The 16,146-nt window shown below is 38.4% G+C and overlaps 1 protein-coding gene across 1 annotated transcript; it reads left to right on the forward strand.

The window, feature by feature from the left end:
* The first annotated feature begins 995 nt into the window (after nt 1-995).
* Nucleotides 996-13,980, forward strand: LOC129276170 (cytidine deaminase-like). Its single transcript, XM_054912596.2, has 5 exons — nt 996-1,142; nt 2,734-2,850; nt 9,788-9,899; nt 11,696-11,753; nt 12,404-13,980. Exons 1-5 carry the CDS (start codon nt 1,127-1,129, stop codon nt 12,665-12,667), a joined length of 567 nt encoding a protein of 188 aa, XP_054768571.2. The 5' UTR covers nt 996-1,126; the 3' UTR covers nt 12,668-13,980.
* Nucleotides 13,981-16,146: the final 2,166 nt, after the last annotated feature.

Raw genomic sequence — 16,146 nt, forward strand, 5'->3', positions numbered from 1 at the left:
AGTCATAGTAGCTGACTTTATAGACGACAGATATGACTCTCGGGCCTTTTTATCACAGTGGAGACAATGGCAGAGTGGGGATTCGAACTCACAACCTTGCGAGTATGAGTCCAATGCTCTAACCACTGGACCACACGACCCCTGACCTGACAGTCTTCCGATTTTCCTATTTCCCTCCCCTGCAGACTGTTACCTTTCTCCCCCCTTTTCTCCCGGCTCCTTCCTGTTTTTGGACCGCCAATATGGGGAGGGACTTTGTGTCTCGTTTATGGAGCACTTATCGTAGCAACAAATTTCTTGGGAATGTTTTGGAATTTCTTGAGACTATAATCATAACATATGAAAATTTTAAGTACGCGAGCAGTGAAAAATATTTTTATATTGCGAGAAAACTTAGAAAAAAATGCAAGTGATATGTTTCACGGGGCATTGGGTATACTCGTCGACGGACACGAGGCTACCATTCAAAAAATTTTGTTATCAGTATAATTAATTTGCCCCTTCAGAGGTGAAATTTTTCATTTCTCAGTTATGAATTTTAGACAAGAAAATTGCCTTCATTGTTTGTTTTTTCTTTAATAAATTAATGTTCAGCTTTGAGGAGGCAAATTGAAAAGTGGGCCAAAATTCGTTATACCACAAAATTTTATTGGGATGCAATAAGTGCCCCAGCCCCTTTGCCCCGCCCCCCTCCTGCTTCCAGCTCCTATGCATAATTTTGATAAGGTGTTGTTACTTATAAAATCGGGACGGCGTTGGGGAAGGGGCGGTCGTCCCCTAAACTAAAGCCCTTATCCATCCAGCTGCTCAAGAAATGGGTTGGCATCTTGTCGACATTTTTATATTCAAGGCTTCGAATCTTTCTCAAACTTTGCGTCTGTGCGTGCATACTAATTCTATAACGTTTTTATCTCTTTGTGTCGATCGATTTGATTGGTCAGTAATGACACACCTCCAGACAATTATACGCGCGCTCGAGCTGTATGTTTCGCTCCATTCATAATTCGTTTTCCACGTAGTAGCTGTTAAACGTGTGTAACAAGAACGTAAACATTGCAATCTTGCTGACGTAGTCGTAGTCAAGTTATTCGGAACAGAGCCAGAGATTAACAAACTACTGCCAAGAATGGACCATTTACCAGGTGAGATAAATTCTAGTATTACTATTAATTGGTAAACGTGCCAATGATAATTAGACTCTAGTCTAATGAGGTTCGAGATCGTCATCAGACAGACAGTAATATCAGCATCAGTATCACTCCTCAGTCTAACTCTAACCCAGGGAGCTCCCGCCAGCGCCAGCGCAGCTGCGGGCGGGAGCTCCCTGTGTTATCCTCAGTCATGTCGGTCAAATAAAAATCATCATCATGATGATGATCATCACTTGTCAGCATGGCCATTGTCAGTTTTGTAATGTAATACTAGATGTACCCAAGTTTTCGGAGGAATTGTTTTTTCTTTTTACATTTTATGATTTTTTCAGTCCTCCTAGCTCCTACACAATCACTAACTTCATAGCTGAAAAAAAATATTTAGACTACAATTTTAAAGCAAATGCCAAAACAGCCTGGAGTAGAGCTAAGTAAAAATCATCAGCCAACATGAAGGTGAGCTGAGAAACCTTGCAATTATCAAACAAATTTTGCTCTCAAAGTCAGGCCTAGACAGCTGGCAGCCGTCTGTTTCGAGGAGTTTTTTAACATTTTTTTTTTTTTTTAATTTCTCCTCATACACAGACGGCTCGCTAGCGTGCAGCCACCATTAGGGGACTTGCAATGCAAAATCCCCCCGTCGGGGCTCTTCAATTTTTGTCTTTAATGAGTAAAAATTTTGAAAATTCACGCGACCAAAATGCAAATTAATATTCCCTCTTGGCATCAATTGCCAAAAAACCGAGAAAAATCAAGTTAAAAGGAACAAAAACAGTGACTTACCTCGGCTGTCGCGCAAATTCACTTCCCCGTTTTATCCGATCTTAAGTACATAAACATATGGCCATTGAGTCCCCTGTACAGATCGCGCTAGAACTTCGGTCTCTGTATTTGGTGAGTGAAGCCAACGGAGTTCAGCTGAACAACCAAAATTAACAGAGACCGAAGCTTTTGGTCTATGTCAGGCCAGGCTTAGACAGCTGGCAGCCGTCTGTTTCGAGGAGTTTTTTAACAATTTTATTTTATTTCTCCTCGTACACAGACGGCTCGCTATCGTGCAGCCACCATTAGGGGGTTAACCATGCAAAATCCCCTAACGGGGCTCATTGATTTTTGTCTTTATTTCATAAAAATATATAAAAAGAACTGTACCGAAATAAAGATTATTATTCCGTTTTGGTCTGAAATGCACCAAAACGGGAAAAAAGAAACTTAAAAGGGGGGAAAACAGTGACTTAGTCTTACTTCGGCTGTCGCGCAACTCCCACTTCCCTGGTTGATCTGAACTTAATAATAATACATAAACATATTGCCATTGAGTCCCTGTACAGATCGAGCTACAACTTCGGTCTCTGTATTTGGTGAGTGGAGCCGACGGAGTTCAGCGGAACAACCAACATAACAGAGACCGAAGCTTTTGGTCTAGGCTGAACATGATGTACATGTAGAATCTACAGTTTTTAGGTTGGCTCTGACAACCTGTAGTTACAGTGTGTGTCATATGAAAGCAGATTAGACGATGCCTGATGCTTCAAATTTTGAATTGCTGACATTCAATTTTGTGTAATTTTGTTATTTTTAGAAATTATCCAAGAACTGATCAAAAAGAGCAATGAGGCCAAGAACAATGCCTTCTGTCCTTACAGTAACTTCCGAGTCGGAGCTGCTCTCTTAACAGACGATGGAAAGATTATTCAAGGTCAGTCCCTAAATAATGTTCCACACTTCTACGGGTTCCATGACATTTGCTCCGGCGACAATTGCTCTGATGGAAAATATGAACATTAAGCCAAACCTAAAAGCTAAACTCCAAAACGAAATAAACCCTAATCCTTATCTTTACATTATTCTGAGTCAAAAACCTGTAAATTACAATCCTAACTCAATCCCTATAACCTCTGAGAAATTAAAGACCTGAGCAAATGTCGCAGGAGCATATGTCGTGTCATTATTTGTTTATCAAATACAGAGGACTCTGCATGATTAAGTAGACATGCCATAAGTCCTATAATCGTCTGACTCAAAGCATTATCTCAGACCAGAATGGGCAAAATATGTGTTTCTAACAACTTCTGGGTCATATTTCTGTTGTCTAAAGAGATTTGACTTACTTAGTGTCATCTGTATTTGTTTACATGCATGAAATTATTTGTTTTAATGTTTTTACTTTATTAATAGATGTACATGTACTTTATAGATATCACACCTGTCTGTAAAAGATCATCCAAGGTGAACAGGCGTGGATCCAGGGGGGAGGGGGGGGGGCTGAAGGGGCATTAGCCCCCCCGTACGATTTTAAAAAAGAGAAACGAATTGACCTTAAATATAGGTGAAAATCATTTTTTTTTTTTTTTTTGCTTGTTAATTTTTTGGCAGACGAATTAATGACCTTAAATTTAGATGACACCCTTTTTTTTTGCTTGTCAAAGGGTAAAATGTGCCACCCCTTTTTAAAAATCCTGGATCCTGTAGCACCCCGTAAAATTTCAACTCTGTATCCGCGCCTGGTGAACAAGGAAATTAGGTGGTGTTTATGTATCTAGGTTCTAACCAAACTTTTTTTAGTGTTAATGGCAGAAAAGTGGTACATGTCTGTCTATACTGGTGATTGCTTTTTGAAGTTTGATAGTATAAATGTTTATCATTTATTTCCATTCTTTCCTTTGTTTATCCATTGGTTCATCATGACAAGAAGTTACAATAATACTGCCCCCCCCCTAACATACTATTTTGTCATGGATTATGGAAAGTCATTTCAAGAACAGAAAGACCCTCTAGAGGCATTAGGGGGAAATGGGGCATTTACATGTAGTTTTATAGCCAATTGTGTTTTTACCCCCCCCCCCTTTGGCAATACAAAGTTTCAAGTTTCAAAATTTATTGATCAAAATCCACACATTTGATCATTCATATTGTGGGTCCCTTACAGATAATAGTTACAAAACATGTTGTGAACCATTAAACACTTAGGTGAAATAAACAGACAAAGAAGAAAAACTTTCAAATCTTTTAACATGTACATGTATATTGGTAGTGATTTTTTACCTGATTGCTAAGAAAGCATGAACGCTTGTAAGCAAGCAACCAGACGACCGACGACTTAAGGTCCTCTCCGAGGACCTATTGCTTTTAGGTAAACAATGTTAAATTTTTTTCTTTTTCTTTTGAAAGTTTTTTTGCAGGATTTTTTTGGGTTATATATATGAATTATACTCAGCACATATCAAATAAAAAAAACATTGAATTTAAAAAATAGGGGGATAGTTATTGCGTGTGGATGGAGTGAGAGCCTGCAGTGCAGAGTATAATTCCAGCCTGGGATAATTTAAACATGAGCAGGTGACAAGGAAAAGAAGTTCATCCTCTATACCGGAATTACATAGAGGACATATTTTTCTTCTGGTTTCAGTTTCAGTTTACAATTACATGTTAGAATAATAGATTGCATACCTTTACACAGTATGTTATAATAATAAACTGGGTTCCAAAATAAACGGATCAAACTGGGTTCCAAAATAAACGGATCAAGGGCACTGCAAAAATTCCACCCAGTCAAAATAATATTTTGACAACAACCAGTTCCAATAACTTTTACTAGGCACATGTCTGAGATTGGTTCAAATCACAGAGAGGCTGTAGCCCCTTACATCAATTGGTTTCAGAATCCTAAGTCACAAATTAGCAAAAAAAAATTAGATGGAATTAAACAAATTCCCAGTTAATCACACATTGTTCACAGGCATATTAATCACAAAGGCGTAGCTGCACCAGCCCGGTTTGCTCAATCTCGAGATTTTAGCCCGATCGGCCCTCTTCGCAATTAACCTCGAGATTCAAGAGACCTCATCTCCACCATCTCAAGAAGAGGGATTCCTGCTCAAGCGAGGCATCGATGCATTATGGTCTGACGCCGTGAATGAATAATCGCGAGTGCGTCTGCACCTGCGAATTAGCGGGATACTTCGTAAAATAGCACGCTATTTGCGAATAATCCCAAGTTGACTTGGGATTGCAATCTCAACATTAATCCTACGAACTAGCGCGATAATTGCGTCTCCATTACAAATAATCTCGAGATTGTTCAAATTGGGATAATTTGCCAGATCAGAAATAGATCGCTAATTTGAAAACTCGGGCTGGTGCAGACGGCCCTAGAGAAGCTAGAGGAAGCTGAAGTTAAAATCAAAATCTGAAACAATCACACAGATCCCTGTGATGTTCTGGTAAGTGGGGGATAATCTGAAAACAGTGTTTCAAATTAGTTTTCAAATTAGCGCGCTATTTCTGAGATTATTTGTAATGGAGACTCAATTATCGCGCTATTTCGCTGGATTAATCTCAAGATTGCAATCCCAAGTCAACTTGTGATTATTTGCAAAATGGCACGCTATTTTACGAATTATCCCGCTGATTCGCTGATGCAGACGCACTTGGTATTATTTATTCACGCCGTCAGACCATAATGCATCGATGCCTCGCTCGAGCAGGAATCGCTCTTCTTGCGATGGTGGCGACAGGGTTTCTTGCATCTCGAGATTAATAGCGAAGAGGGCATTTCGGGCTAAAATCTCAAGATTGAGCAAACTCGGGCTGGTGCAGCACCGCCTACAGACACACACCGTGTTCAGATTATCCCCCGCTTAGACATTGGGGGGGGGGGGTGCATGAGGCTATGTGATTGTTCCAGTCACTTCCAGTCATTTAGAAATTTGATGTTAATTTCCTGTAGCTTCTTTGTGATTAATCCAATCACTAAAAACATGTTTGTGAAGGACATGTGTAATAGACTGGGAAGTTTGTTTAATCCCATCTCATGTTTTTCACACTGTACTTTTTTTCCTTAACCCCGGGAAATTGTTGGGGCTAAGGGGGCCTTAGCCCCACCAATTTCCCGGGGTTAAGCTTAGCCCACTTCGTTTTCACACTACGTTTTAGCAAAGTGGGCTAGCACAGTAAATAGTACGGTACTATCTGGCCCTGCAAAAAAGCAGGGTTAGCCGGCTTATTGTGCTAGCACCACAATTGCGGTGCTAAGAGATACAGTGTGAAACGAAACTGGGCTAAGGAAAATTGGGGATAAGCAATAGCCAATCACAGAAGTCTAAATTGCACGTTAATCACGGTCTGTATGGTAAAATAATCAATATTCATGAGCTGTGGGATAGTCAGTGTGAAACGAAACCGGGCTAAGGAAAAGTGGGGCTAAGTAATAGCCAATCACAGAAGTCGAAATTCAATGCAATGTGAAAAGCATATAAGTGACCTTGGATTTTGAAACCAACTGATGTGAGACTCTTTTCACACTGCATTTCCTTAAACCCCATACTACCCTTAACCCCGGACTATCCTTAACCCCATACTATCTTTTTATTTATTCACACTGTCTTTCTTAACCCCAAACTATTTGCTTAGCTGGGGTTAACGCCTTAACCCCAGACTATCACACAGCTCATGAATATTGATGATCTTACCTTACAAAGCGCGATTAACATGCAATTTCAACTTCTGTGATTGGCTAATGCTTAGCCCCACTTTTCCTTAGTCCTGTTTCGTTTCACACTGCATCTCCTAGCAATGTAATTGTGGTGCTAGCACCACAATGATATGCTTTCCACACTGCACTTTTTTCCCTTAACCCACTTCGTTTCACACTACGTTTTAGCAACGTGGGCTAGCACGGTAAATAGTACAGTACTATCTGGCCCTGCAAAAAAGCAGGGTTAGCCGGCTTATTGTGGTGCTAGCACCACAATTGCGGTGCTGAGAGATGCAGTGTGAAACGAAACAGGGCTATGGAAAAGTGGGGCTAAGCATTACAGTCAGTCGGCAAGCCCTGAAAAAGTAGCTTTTATCCAAGTGATATTCATGACTAGAGGGTTTTTGCATTGTTAATGAGCTTGGTGCGGACCAAAACACCTCTTTATTCGGCCATTGCTGCTCTGAATATTGACCAAAAAATTTCACGTTTTTGGTATCTTTGTAAAGAAGAAAAATCATTATTTTTAGGTCATGTGTTTGGATTTTTAAAAGGATTTTGTAATATAGGGGAAACTTTTGATCTAAAACATGAAACAAAATCATTTTTTTCATGCAACAAAAGTTGTTTTCACACCTAATTTCTGTTCAAGTACAAAATTTTTTTATATTATGATAAAGCTGAAGATCTAAGCTTTAATATGATATAATTTGTATAAGAAGATGTATTTTAGATGGGTCAGCAGCCAGCTTTTCATAGGCCAAGTACATTTAGCAGCTCAAAAACAAGAATACTGCACTCTGATTGGTCATAGAGACCACACACCCACGCAAATTCCAATGTTCCCCACACTGGGCCACTGCAAGGTCACACTCAGCATGTGGTTATCTCTTCAAATTACCCGCCCCTGTTGTTTTGAAAACATTATTCAGCCAATCAGAACTCTGGATTTTATGTTACTCAGAAATCTCGTCTTGCATCTTGATGGAAAAAGCTGGCTGCTGACCCATCTAAAAGATGCCACATATCAAGAGTGACATTGTAAGAAAGTATAGAGTTTGAGCTTTCTGATTATATAAATAATGTTTGTGCCTAAAAGACAAAATGTTGCACAATTTGCAAGTGAAAACAGAGGAAGAAAATTTTGTTTGATGCATCTTTTCAGGTAAAAAATTCACTAATTTATCAAAACATTTTATTCAAAAGAAATAACCAATATAAAAGAGTAACATTTACTCTTTCCCATGGTACAAAAATAATCGATATCAAGGAGAAAGTGGTTAAATTCTTTGAGAAAGAAAGTCTCACAATTCACAAGATTTTGCAGGGACATGAATTCAGCCACGAGAGGACTTGGATAAATCTTGCTCATTAACACAGGGGCTTGCAGACTGACTGATTAGCCAATCACAGAAGTCGAAATTGCACATTAATCGCGCTCTGTATGGTAAAATCATCAATATTTAGGAGCTGTGTCATTGTCCAGGGTTAAGGCGTTAACCCCGGCTAAGCAAATAGTATGGGGTTAAGAAAGACTGTGAATCTAAAAAAAGATAGTATGGGGTTAAGGATAGTCCGGGGTTAAGGATAGTATGGGGTTAAAGGGGATTCCAACCCAAATAAAAACTTGTTTTTATAAGGAAAAGAAAAATCAGACAAGTTGATAGGTGAAGGTTTGAACAATATTGGACAAACAACAAGAAAGTTATGAATTTTTAAAAGTTGTAAATATTGGTAATCACTATACCCATGGAGACTTCAAATTGGCCGCATATGGGATGTCATAGTGATATTAGGCAAGGACTACTCTTCCATGTACTCCAATACATATTATGGCCAAAATGTCATTTTTCCCAAAAGTTTTATTTCAAATTATATTTTTCTTTCATGAGGACATAAAACAATATACTACCTGGGTTATATTTAGATTACTGCCCCAGGGGAATGGGTACTTGGGAGAAAACCACAAATCCCTGATAATAAAGTACATGGCCTATGGGAAAGTTGTCCTTGCCCCTTGTCATAATTTACTTACTCAGTTGCCAATTTGAAATCTACATAGTATTAGTGATCTCAATTTTAAAGCAGCTATAACTTTCTTATTGCTTGTCTGATTTCTTTCAAACTTTCACCATTCTGTTTGATTTATTTTTCTCCTTCCCAGCACAACAATTTATGGCCAAAGCTGCATTCCCCTTTAAGGAAATGCAGTGTGAAAAGCATATAAGCCGGCGAACCCTGCTTTTTTGCAGGGCCAGATAGTACCGTGCTAGCCCACTTTGCTTAAACGTAGTGTTAAAAAACGAAGTGGGCTAAGCTTAACCCCAGAAAATTGGTGGGGCTAAGACCCCCCCCCCCCCCGAGCCCCACCAATTTCCCGGGGTTAAGGAAAAAAGTGCAGTGCGAAAAGCATATAGGGGCTATAGCCTCTCTGATTCAACCAATCTCTACATTATTCACATGTGCTTAGTAAAGATCATTGAAGCTAGCATGTGTGAAAATATTGTTCATTTTGACGTAGTGAAATTGATGCAGTGCCCTTGTAAAGTTTGATCAGTTTATTTTGGAACCCAGTTTAGCTTTTAAATTACACTGTACCAACTATTATTATTTTTTATAGTACCTGGTATGTACTTTGACTAGCTAGAAAAGAGCTAGATACCTAGGTCTATAATTTATACATTGTTTCTTCACCATTTGCACCCCCTCTCTTTAAAATCCTCGATCCACCACTGATACATGTAAGCGCCTTGAGCACGTACAGTATGACTATAACTTTAAAGGCAACTTGCATTTATTGATACTCCTTTCCAAGTTTTCCTTTCTCTTTGCAAATTCTTTATTTATAGGTGACATGACATTTGCTCCTGCAACATTTGCTTCGGTTTTAATATCTCGGAGGGAATAGGGTTAGAGTTTAAGGATTGTGATAGCGTTTTTGGTTCAGAATAATGTAAAGATAACGATTAGGAATTATTCAGTTTTGAGGTTTGGCTTTATGTTTGGCTTAACGTGCAGATTTTCCATCAGAACAATTGTCACCATAGCAAATATGGAACCTTATCAACCTACATGTATGCATACGTAGATTTTCTTGTACTTTCAAGATATCAACAGCATTCTCCTCTTCCTTTTGTTTTTTTTGTTTGGTTTAAACTAGGATGCAATGTAGAGAATGCCTCGTATACTCTTGGAATCTGTGCTGAGCGATGCGCAATCTTCAAGGCGGTGTCGGAAGGCTACAGACACTTCAAGGCTTTAGCCATCTCAACGTAAGTTAAAAGAAGCTTTCAGGATGAGGTGATGATTACGGGTTCCAAGTCCTCTGACCAGTTTAATTTCAATTGGTCTAATGCCAATTCATCCAGTTACCAACTTTGAATCCAACCATGGAACTTGTGTCCTTTGCCAAGCATTTATTTCCATTTGCCACTCTCCACCCAGGTGTAGTAAATGGGTACCCAGTAGGAAGGAATTCCTTGAATGCTCAAACAGGGTAAACAGGTTAAAACTGGGGTAATAGAATGTATCACTTAAAAGCATTATATTAAGTGCTATATATGCTTATTATTATTATCATTAGTAGTAGTAGTAGTGGTAGTAGTGGTATTGGTGGTAGTAATAGTTATAGTAGTAGTAGTAGTAGTACTACTACTACTACTACTTCTACTTTAATAATAATAACGGTATATTTACCCAGGTTAGCCACTTCAGTTCCGAAAACTGTTCTCCCAGTGGGCCGTGCTATTATTATTACCCGGTTAAGCTAGGCTACCGATTCAGATGCACACAGCTTTTTGAGGAATTTGTTCCTTCCGGTACCCATATACCTCAGCTGGGTTGAGTGCAGTACAGTTATGATAAATTTCTTGCTGAAGGATAACACACCACGGCCAGGATTCAAACCTAGCAGAAGTACTAGCAGAAGTAGCAGTAGTAGTAGTAGTAGTAGTAGTAGTAGTAGTAGTAGTAGTAGTAGTAGTAGTAGTAGTAGTAGTAGTAGTAGTAGTACATAGTAGTAGAAGTAGTAGTAGTAGTAGTAGTAGTAGTAGTAGTAGTAGTAGTAGTAGTAGTAGTAGTAGTAGTAGTAGTAGTAGTAGTAGTAGTAGTAGTAGTAGTAGTAGTAGTAGTAGTAGTAGTAGTAGTAGTAGTAGTAGTAGTAGTAGTAGTAGTAGTAGTAGTAGTAGTAGTAGTAGTAGTAGTAGTAGTAGTAGTAGTAGTAGTAGTAGTAGTAGTAGTAGTAGTAGTAGTAGTAGTAGTAGTAGTAGTAGTAGTAGTAGTAGTAGTAGTAGTAGTAGTAGTAGTAGTAGTAGTAGTAGTAGTAGTAGTAGTAGTAGTAGTAGTAGTAGTAGTAGTAGTAGTAGTACTTAGTAGTAGTAGTAGTACTTAGTAGTAGTAGTAGTAGTAGTAGTAGTAGTAGTAGTACTTAGTAGTAGTAGTAGTAGTAGTAGTATACTTCTTATTATTTGGACTAAGGTGAATTCTGAACTCAAGTTTAATTCAGACTGTAGTTCAAAGTTGTAGTTTGACTGTGGACAGCCAATTGAGGTATTTGTCTCTACCAATAGCAGTTAAATTTGTCAGTATATAGCATGTAAGCCTTTGAGTACTGTGCAGGAATAAGTACTTAAAAAAGGTTTTCTTTGCCATTACAGTATGAGTTAAAAAAAAATTAAACATCGTAAAAAAATAGTATAAACAAAATTTTGACTTTTTCGGTTTCCTATGATTTAAGCATGGATTTAGACCATTAAAGGTCTGAATTGCAGCCTACTCATGCCCAGCAAGTTTTGTATGTGCTCGTCTTTGCCTGGAGGGGTCTGTGCCTGCAGACTAGATTTAGACCATGTCTAACATGTAAGATAAACTGGACTTCGGACTCAGGCCAGGTAGTTGACTGAGAAGAGGTAAATCTTCACTATAAATTTTGACATTTTTGCAGAGTTTGTGTTGAAGCTACCGTACGAGTAAACTTTTGTTTTGTTTTTAGCTATCCCACTTTCATGATTTTGTTTGAAATTCAGGATTCATAATTTATTGTTGGTATCTTTAATTGTCATTTTTTTAGAGATGTTGAGCAGCTATATTCAACACCTTGCGGAGCATGCAGGCAGATCATGTATGAGGTAGGATTGAGTTACAGCCATCACTGATAAATCCCTTGAGGAAGAAATGAGAAACTTTCAGAGGAAGTTTGAAATACATGTACTTCAAAATGTGACCAGAATGTAGGATAAAATATCCCGAGATTCATTAGCTGGTTTTTAATACCGAATTGTTAGAATTCATGGCAATTTTGCTCTTTCTAGGCAAGATTACAGATTACACATATATAGTCCTGAAAAGGACTGTCAAGTTATATTTTCTTGTTTGATTTTTTAGCTGTGAAAAGAACTGTTGATCAACAGTTCAAGTAGTATACTCTGGGGCCCGTCGCAGAAAGAGTTGCAATCAATCGCAACCCTAAAAATCAACTTGATTTTCAACCAATCAACAGCGCCCATTTGGGACTTGCGATTGATTTTTTGGCTTGCGTTTATACGCAACTCTTTCTGCAACAGGCCCCTGGTCATCATCAGGATGAGGATAAACAAGAATGCTTTAAGGATATTTAAAGGATGACTTGAGCAGGGTGGTGAACATGATTGGTCATTCAAGCTGACCAATGGGAGGGCAGGAAATTTGATCTTGATCTATCAACTGCCATTATCCAGTAGGTTATAACAGAAACTCTTATGATAATCTCTATCCATGTCTTTATCCTCTATCGTCTCAGTTTGGCTCAGACATGGACGTCTATATGACCCGACCTGATCTCACCTACATGAAGAAAACCCCCAGAGACATTCTGATTCACCCCTTTGGTCCCGAGGAACTCCGGATGCTGAAGGTCGGAAAGATACCAGACATGGATGGTGACATCAGTGGTGGTCCTAACGGTGACCTCAACGACAACAAAATGGGGGAGATGGTGGATGGTAGTGGCGACACCCCACCTCTCAAGAAACTCAAAGAGGACACGGCTATTCCGACCCAGTGAAAATCTTCCAGACAATCCCACATGGCTGAACAAACCTAGTCTAGCAATCATTTCTGTAGGAAGGCCATCTGCCATGCAGGCTCGGTGAAAATCTTCCAGACAATCCCACATGGCTCAACAAATCTAGTGGTAGCAATCACCTGTGTAGAAAGATGATCTGCTATTCATACTCGGTGATAATCTTCCAGTCATTCCTGCAAAGCCCAAGAAACCCACTTTACGCAAGCACCTGTCAAGAAAGACCACCTGTCGTAAAGACCTTACATCGTGGTCTTTGTAGTCAGGCTTCATGCTTCTGGAACAATTCCTCTGGTTTTCTCTCTGTTCAAAAAGTGCTCCTCCAAAGAGTTTTCTTTCGGGGGCACTGTCATTTCGAGAAGCTTTTCAGCTGGTAATCAAATCCAGATTGTTAAAAATGCCTAAGAGCTCTAAAAGAAGGATCTAGATCAAACCATTATAATAATATCAGAAAGTCCAGAATGGTTGTATGCTTCCTGAACAAATCCTCTGTTTTCCTCTCTTTTAAAAAACTGCTCCTCCAAAGTGTTGTCTTCCGGGGGCACTGTCATTTCAAGAAGCTTTTCAGCTGGTAATCAAATCCAGATTCTTTAACCCTAATTCTCCAGGGGGGGGGGCCATTATGGCCCCCCTCGACAATTTTCGCGATATATCTGCTGCGCATAATTTTTTGACCTCGCCGCTCACTGCGCAAATTTTGAGACCAAATTTGTGACGCCCGGGTACGCGGTTACGACATTACGCAACATTATGTAAGTGCATGTCAGACCCAAAATTGCTCATAAACGTGATTTCATGTACAAATCCAATGCAAATTGTGTATTTGGCCAAAATTCATAAATGTATCATTATTTCTACTTTTAATGATTAAACTTAATTAATTTTGCCTTTTTTATGATCAGAATTAAGTCTGGAACGATTTCCATCGAAAAAACAATAAAAAACAAAAAGTAAAAAAACAAAGAAATACATAAGAAAATTCAAAAACAATAAAATACATAAGAAATCGGTCTTGGTACCAACATTTTTTTCATTCACAATTGTTAGGAATGCTATAAAAAATATTTTCACCAAAAAATAGCATTCTAGGAGCTTTATTTAGTGAATCAGAGCAAAAAGTATGATTTCATGATTAATTAGCATAATTAATTCATATAAAATAAAAATATATGAATTCAGTGAAATTTACCAATGCAACTGCGTAGATTACGTCATTCTCTACCATCATGCAAATTTTTGTTGTGATCGCGCAATCCACGGCTGAGATCTTAAAGGGGGGCCATAATGGCCCCCCCCCCCCCGGGAATGACAAGAATCAAAATACCCCGGGAGATTGAGGGTTAAAATGCCTAAGAGCTCTAGTAGAAGGGTCTTGATCAAACCATTATAATAATACCAGAAAGTCCAGAATGGCAATATGCTTCCTGGACAAATCCTCTGTTTTCCTCTCTTTTTGAAAAATGCTCCTCCAAAGAGCCTTCCAGGGGCGCTATGCATTTGAGGTGCTTCTCAGCTGGTAATCAGATCCAGAGCCTTTAAAATGCTTAAGAGCTCTGGTAGAAGGACCTTGATCAATCCAGTATAAAGATACTGGGAAGTCCAGGTGGCCATTTTGTAAAGCTGTTTGTAAATTAAGAGCAACTCTAAGAATGACAGGTGAACCTTTCTTACACGCTAAATAATCACCAATGAACATTTAATGGTGAATATCATTTTACCGCATGAAAGGATCACCAGTCATTCTTAAAGTCACTCTTAACTTTGTGAAACGGCCCTCTGGGGGTTGTTCCACAAAAAAATTAAGTGTGACTTAGAGTAATGCTTACGCGCCGGTGTGCACATGTTATTCAACGCGTAATCTGATTGATAACACTGTAACGCTCATGATCAGACCAAAGCGGTGATGCAAGAAACATTCTGCATTACTGGTATCAGGTCAGGTCCAGGATAGAGGGGTATTTTTCTTCCAAAATCCTGTGACAATGACCACTCGTTGGGAGCATTTTTCCTTTAAAAATATTTTGGAAAAAAGGAGAAAAGGGTTATCGCTCCAATTCCACCCCCACATCGATGCAAGGGGTGGGGGCATAACATTTTTTCTTTTTTTTCTCCAGTGATACCCTCATCCTCCCTCAATCTTTCACTGTGTATTATATGATATAGTACTTCGTGACTTGTAGAGTAACATGAAATTGCCATCCAGTTTTCTTCCAATGAAATATGCTTTGTCCAATGTTTTTTGTAAAAAATGTGCCTTAGTAGACCAAAAACAAAATGTAGAAACCTTTTTATTTATTTGTTTTCCATATGTACATGTATTCAGAATTCTCATTAGCAACCAATGTGTCACCACTTTTTTGTCTCTATTTTTCAGTCTCTAAAGGACAACTGAGATCAGTAATCTATTACATTCGCTATGTCATGCATTTTTATCCTGTTCAGTTGTTTGACTGTTCACTTGGAAAACAATTATGATGATGATAAGAAATGAATTAATGTTTTTATCAGAAATATGCGATATATGTACTGTGGATCATCATCATCATACTAATAATCTGCATTTATATACTGCCATCTATCTAGGAAAATGATTTAATCTATTCATTATTCAACCATGATCTCGAGTAGATGATGACTCGTATATCTAGTTCATCAGCATTTCAATGTTATGTAGATCTATCACGAAATTGTCTTTATTAGTTGACAACATTCCAAAAAGTAGAAGTGTCGTCATTTTAGCATCTCTTAATCCACTAAAATACAAAAAACAGCGAAATCTCATTACTTTTAAGGATTGCACAAGTACCATGTTGTTTCTATACTCAGTAAACATAGCCTGATTAGCTAACCATAACTTTCTTTGATTTTTCAGGTAGACATTTCAGAGCTTTCAAAAACAAATTTGTACTTTTCATTGTATTTGACAGTTAGAACGTTGTAAATATTGGAGAGTATTTTTTTGCCGGCTGCTACCTAGAAACTGAAATAGTATGTAAGTGATGTTTCAAGGCCATGTATACATGTATGTTCTGTTTAAGATTTATTGATGAGCAATGCAATGGCACTAAAACATTTCAAACACAATGGCCCATATTCTGAAGTCAGGTTTAACTTAGACCATGGTCTAACTCTTTGCTAAAATTATGGGAAGCCAAAAGTGTCAAAATTTTTATTAAGTTGTATGTTTCTTATGTTTACTGTGCTCTTTCCTGATTCATCGATGGTGAAGACAATCATCTATTTATGCTTCCTAGACAATTATGAATGATTTGAGAGCCAAATGAGCTGAAATATGATATCTCTACTGTTAGTGATTTATGTTACAATTGGCTATCCATACTTAAACCACAACTTTAAACCAGAGTTTAAGTTAAACTCCACTTCAGAATACGGGCCAATGTGATGGAAATATTACGCATTACCTCAAATGTACCATGTACTCTCAAGCTTGAGTGTGACTA

The sequence above is a fragment of the Lytechinus pictus genome, chromosome 14 (assembly GCF_037042905.1).
Source record: "Lytechinus pictus isolate F3 Inbred chromosome 14, Lp3.0, whole genome shotgun sequence".
Lineage (NCBI taxonomy): Eukaryota > Metazoa > Echinodermata > Echinoidea > Temnopleuroida > Toxopneustidae > Lytechinus > Lytechinus pictus.

Excerpts from the sequence above, each read along its gene's own strand:
- LOC129276170 (XM_054912596.2), top strand. Across the intron at positions 2,851-9,787 it reads CGATGGAAAGATTATTCAAG|GATGCAATGTAGAGAATGCC; the intron begins GTCAGTCCCTAA and ends GGTTTAAACTAG. Across the intron at positions 9,900-11,695 it reads AAGGCTTTAGCCATCTCAAC|AGATGTTGAGCAGCTATATT; the intron begins GTAAGTTAAAAG and ends TCATTTTTTTAG.